This window comes from Clupea harengus, chromosome 12 (assembly GCF_900700415.2).
Source record: "Clupea harengus chromosome 12, Ch_v2.0.2, whole genome shotgun sequence".
Taxonomy (NCBI): Eukaryota; Metazoa; Chordata; class Actinopteri; order Clupeiformes; family Clupeidae; genus Clupea; species Clupea harengus.
This window is the reverse complement of record NC_045163.1, coordinates 29,594,887-29,600,886: the sequence shown is the minus strand read 5'-3', so window position 1 is coordinate 29,600,886 and position 6,000 is coordinate 29,594,887. Positions and strand designations below refer to the sequence as shown.

The window sequence follows — 6,000 nt, the reverse complement described above, 5'->3', positions numbered from 1 at the left end:
TAGCTAACATTGAACATAGATAGAATAGTTATTCACAATTCAGAAAGATCACTGAATATCACTGAATATCACTGAATATCCTGTTTAAGATATTTTGAGCAGTCTGTGGGATGCTGGCTACAGGGACATGTCTACCGAATTAGCCTTTGAATTAGCTGCCAACTGTATGGGCAGCCATTTTGAATTTCTTCAAAAACTAATTTCCTGTTTGATAATTAGTTTGGACACCCCTTCTAGGATGTTTTAGGATGACCAAAGGCACATACAGTATGTACCAAATCCCATGTTTTTCTCCACCATGTAATTACTTTTCAAATAATTCCCTATTCGGTTTGATTCTCAGAGGAATTAGATTCAGTTGGTCTGCAAAGACCTGTTGCTCATGTTCCAGTGCGACTTCTTCATGCACTGAGAGGATAAAAGGAAGGTATAATTCACACTGAGAGTACATGGTAAATGTAGAACTGCAGGAGAAGTATCTCAGACAAAGTTTGGTATTGTTATCTACTGTTACAAAAGATAACCTGTATGTAATAATTTCCTATTCCTAATCCTAGCCAAATCATATGAAGACACAGGTAAAACACTTTAAACATTAATGTATACACATACAGATGTTTTACAAGCTGTCTGAAAAGAAATGTTGTCATCTGGATTTGTTTTTTGTTCTTCCAGGTTGGCAGAGTGCAAGGATGGAAAACATTTCATATGACAGTGACACTCTTACAATTCAAGGATTAGAGATGTCTGAGTCATCAACATATCCAGTGTTTTTCACATTGCTCTTTGTCTATATCGCACTGCTTATAACCAATATTGGTGTTGTTGTTATCATCATTGCAGAGAGAAGCTTACACGAACCCATGTACTTGCTGTTCTGCAACTTGTCTGTTAATGATATACTTGGTAACACAATCTTAATTCCCCGTGTACTGTTAGACATCGTTTCTAAAGAGAGGTTAATTTCTTATGGTGCGTGTGTTACACAGGCCTTTTTCAGCCACACATATGGCTCCGCTTCACACACCATACTGATCATAATGGCCATTGACAGGTATGTGGCTATATGCAATCCACTGAGATACAGTGCAATAATGACAGCTAAGGCAGTTGTGACCTTGTCTGTGTCTGCCTGGGCTGTTTCAGTTGTCCTAGTAGGTGTATTACTGAGCCTCACAATCAGGCTGTCTCGTTGTAGATCACACATTAATCATGCTTTTTGTGATAATGCTTCCTTGTTCAAGTTATCTTGTGAAGATGTGTCTATTAATAATATATATGGACTGTTTTACACTGTGGTGCTGTTTTCCTCATCAATGGGTATTGTTGCTGTCACATACATTAGAATTGCTGTCATATGCTGGACTAAGAAAAATGCAGAACTCAACAGCAAGGCCATTCAAACTTGTGCCAGTCACTTAGTCTTGTATCTGATAATGCTACTGATGGGATACATTATCATCATCATGCATCGGTTCCCAGAAGACCAATCTTTAAGAAAGATCATTGCTATTCTTTTTCATGTTGTACCTGCCCATTTAAATCCAATTATATATGGCCTACAGACTAAACATTTAAGGCTTAAAATTTTGCAAATATTTGGTAAAAAAAGGATACACAGTTAGAGGACATGGCAATATTTCTGAATCAACTTTAATCATATGGAAACTTGAAATCTTCACATAGATGTACATCATATGTAAAAAAAAAAATCTATACATACTGTACCTGGACAAATCCTTGTATGTCTTATTTCATAAAAGACACATTAAACAATATATATATATTTTAAATTGTATTCTATATTATGTTCTCAATAAATGCAACCTCTGGAAAGATTACTCAGCTTGAAATTCCCAAATCATACACACATCATCACACAGTAAGAGAACGTTATGAAAAACCCATGCAGTAAAACCTCCAAGGAACATGTTGTTTATTTTCTACCAGATTACATGTTGTTTTAAAATAATATGATATAATGTCCTATGGAATAATATCCCCATTCTATTCTAGCTATAAATATAAAATCTGAGCAATGTAATCCATCTCTCATGTGATGAGCGTGGAAGGTTGAAGGTTTAAGGCAATGTGTTTCTTCTTATAACAGCTTATTCAGACATAATACATATTGAATTCACTTTTACAGCTTAGTAAACAGGATTCACTGTCACTTGATTACATATTTGATTCATATTTTGTATTTGTATTGAAGTGATTGGATCTGTATTCACTGTAATTGCAAGAGAAATAAAAAATCGTCTTACATGGAAATTTTTGCTGACAAGGCAGACACACATTTGAGGATCTTGTGCAAGGAAACAAACTGAACTGAACCAACTAAAATGCCTTTACAGTTACCATACATGATTGTCATTTGATTTAATTTACCTTGTCATGATGAAAGTTCTTTGGCTCAAGGAATAGTAGAAGTATTTACCTGGTAAATATGTGGTAAATTATAGTATATTGTTGGTTAATTAGTATACCAGGGAAAGTCTCTCTATGTAAAGAGATATAGACATGGAAGCTATTTTCCGTTTCACTAACTGAACTATGACAACCGCTTTATAGAATAGGGATTCTGGGTCAAGTCGATTTTAAGTTAGTTTCCAATAAGCGCTTGTTGTTCTTCAATTTTTCCAGATGGTGGCTATAGACAGGCTTGATGATGTTTCCATCTATCATAAAATTAAGTGATGCTGCACTAACAATAATAACCACCCGATTTATCAACAATCAACAATTATCAGCGCTGCTAAGAGTAAAATCAGACATTAAAACAATTGCATAGGATTGGAAAAGTAATGACTAAATATTGTATTCAGTGTTTTACTGATTCTATACTGATACTGAATACTGATCTTTCTAAATGTAATATAACAGTATGGTACAAAGTAAAGCACATGAAGTCATCAAATGATCAATTATGTATAACAAGGCTGAGCTTCATGTCCTTAGTAGTGCATCACTTTATGGACAGTATAGCATTAAGTTCAAGTCACTTATGCTTGCCTACAGAGTGCTTGCTGGTTCTGCTCCCACCTACCTAAATGCTCTTGTAAGGGCAAATGTCACACCCAGGACGCTGCGCTCGTCTAGTGAGCGCCGTTTGGCACTGCCGTCTGTACAAGCACGGCAATCCAAACTATTCTCATTTGTAGTTCCACGTTGGTGGAACGAACTGCCTAGTACTACCAGAGCAGGGGCGTCCCTCTCTACCTTCAAGAAGCTTTTGAAGACCCAACTCTTCAGAGAGCACTTCCCTTCCTAACTGGCACCTTGACTAGCGCTTAACTTGCACTTCAGCAGTTACATTCCTGCACTTCTTTTTCCTTTCTAGGTCGTTTTTCTAATTCTTATGTAAAGTAGTATTTATTTATTGTTACACCATGTTCTTTATTGCTCTTAGCTTGACTGTTCTCTCCATTGTACGTCGCTTTGGACAAAAGCGTCTGCTAAATGACTAAATGTAAATAGCAAAGGGAGAGAAAAATCAGCCCACCTAGACTCGAACCCGGGTCTACTGGGTACCAAACCTTTTAATTTCTCAAAATCAGCTCACCATTTAGTCAGCTCACCACCAGTCTTGGGTTTAAAGTGATTACAACCACTTGTGTGATGTTAAATGGCTTCACATAGATATAAACAATCCTAAGAGAAATAATGGGAAATCGACAGAGCAAGGGCTCACTCTGATATCAATGTAATGTTAGCGAATATTGCTCATGCTAATATTTAGTCTCCACTCTTCATCCAAAGCCAAATCTTTTTTTGAGGGTCCAACATTTTGAAGCAATTTGCAATTCAGCTTTGAATGTGAGTAGTCGATGTCCCGTCGCTTGAAGCTCTGGCATTGGTCTCCCATTATTTAACATTTCACGTTTCGATATTGAGTCCAGTTGCAGGCTCTCGCACTCCCCCTTCATTGAGACAGAGGTACTGTTGGCCTCCCCTTTTTCGCTGCGGGTTTATGTCAGATCAGCAAGACTAAATAGGTTCTACACATACGTGAAATACATTACCTATTCTATGGATAGAAAGGAAATATAATACAAGTGTCGACAAATACTACAGTGGTGACAAACAATGAGAAAGCAAAAGGCATGCGCTCAACCCAGTTAGTGAGGGATTGCACAATCTGAGATGAGGCGCTGCTCGTCGCTGCCTCACCTCGCATGTCTCCTCTCTGATTGAACAGGACATGCGCAAATTCAGCGATTTTTGAAATTAAATGAAATGATTGGAATCATACAGAAATTACATTTGTAGCACATATCAGTAGAGAAATATTTATTTTATCATTATTTGATTTTTACTTTTCATGATGACATATTTTGCCTTAACTAATGGCATTTAGCTAAGAAGGGCTATTCAAATGTGATTCCGATTTTTTTTCCTCATATATCGTGATATCATATCGATATCGTCTGAACAGTGGAAAATATCGTGATGTGAATTTTAGCTCATATCGCCCACCCCTAGCTTGTAAGTATGACAGTCAGAGTGCATAGTCAACTGTAGTGACAGCACTCAGTCACACTGCCCTCCCCTCTGGGAAGTGTGTCCTTGCGCTTTACGCACATAAGTGTCCCTGACACATCACCCACTTCTCCCATCCCAGAGTGTCCCACACACTACTGCTTATTATATATATCACACACAAATTCATATACATATCTGCACCCATTCAGAGACACATTAAATGCAGGCCTACAGCACAGGGAATATGCCATTCATTTGTTTTCGATGCAAACAGCATACTGCTCGGGATGCAACGAACCTGTTCATTTACGAGCTGTCCATAACATAACAGTTCAGCAACATATTTTCAATGTTGTTAGAACCTTCTCCTTTATCAGGTCCTGTAGGAGACACTTACAGCAGCATCAGGATGAGCAGGATTTCTGTGACCCCCCTCTGAAGGTTCTGCTCACACTGATAACCTCTTGGAGGCTGAAGAGGGGCCATCGCCTATTGGCAGAGGGTATCAGTAAGAGGGTAGCTCTCTTCTTGGCCAGTTTGTGGTCAACAACAAACTTAGACCCTGTCAACACAAATATAGAAACGCATAAATATTTCTCAGTTTAGCCCTTCTGTCCACACTAAAACGGCGTATTCCGACACTGAAACGATGCTTTTCAAAAAAGATTTCCTTTTCAAGGGTTGAACAGGACCGTAAAGGTGCCTTTCCCTTCTATTCAGTGCAGGTGCCTTCAATTCTGTGATTGTTATTCCATCCTTTTTACACCGTGATGCCAGCGATACTTCTCCAACATTCCATCTAATGTTAGGAAGGGGACACTCTTTGTGAACATGCGTTTATTGTGGACAGGGACATTTGGTTGCCATGGCACTGGGGGTTGTTTGCGCTTGAGAGGCTATAACGTCAAAATTAACATGGAAGGTGAAATGAATATGCTGCTCTCTACAATTTACTTTAGTTTAGTTCGTGTACTTCGAGTACAAGTACTTTTCCTGAATAGATACGCGTTACTCCTACGCAGAAGGCGAGCACTGTACTCGGTGTGCTTGAACGATGGGTTGAAATACGGTTTAAACCATACATGGAGCGGCGATTCTGGGTAAGACCTGACCGAACAGCTAGCTGGTGGGATGATTTTTTCATATGCCTATATTAAATGATATATCAAATATAAACATTTAAACAAATAACATTTCTGATACTCGGATTTTTCAAATTTCTCACACGCACAAAGTTTTCATTTAGCAGCTGATGTGTCATGCTAAAACACCTCTTGTTTCGTTACTAATACATAATTTGGCGCACTTTACGCATCACCTCCCATCTCTTTGCGACGAACACCCACTTTCCCTTATACCATCCCAGCAGCGGTAATCTGCGCTTTCACTCAGGAGCGCCTCCTTTGGAAATACGGTTTTATGTCTTTACCCACAGAAATTATGCCTGAAATGGGTGCAATCCTGTTCGTAAATGAGGCCCAGAGAGTCCTAAACAAAAATTCATGTCTTCGTTCG

The 6,000-nt window shown here is 38.5% G+C and overlaps 1 protein-coding gene across 1 annotated transcript; it reads left to right on the top strand.

Annotated features, from left to right (window-relative positions):
- Window positions 1–692: 692 nt before the first annotated feature.
- LOC116222820 (olfactory receptor 4E1-like) lies at window positions 693–1,703 on the top strand. The gene has a single exon (XM_031577679.2). It carries the CDS (start codon window positions 693–695, stop codon window positions 1,623–1,625), a length of 933 nt encoding a protein of 310 aa, XP_031433539.1. The 3' UTR covers window positions 1,626–1,703.
- The last annotated feature ends 4,297 nt before the right edge of the window (window positions 1,704–6,000 follow it).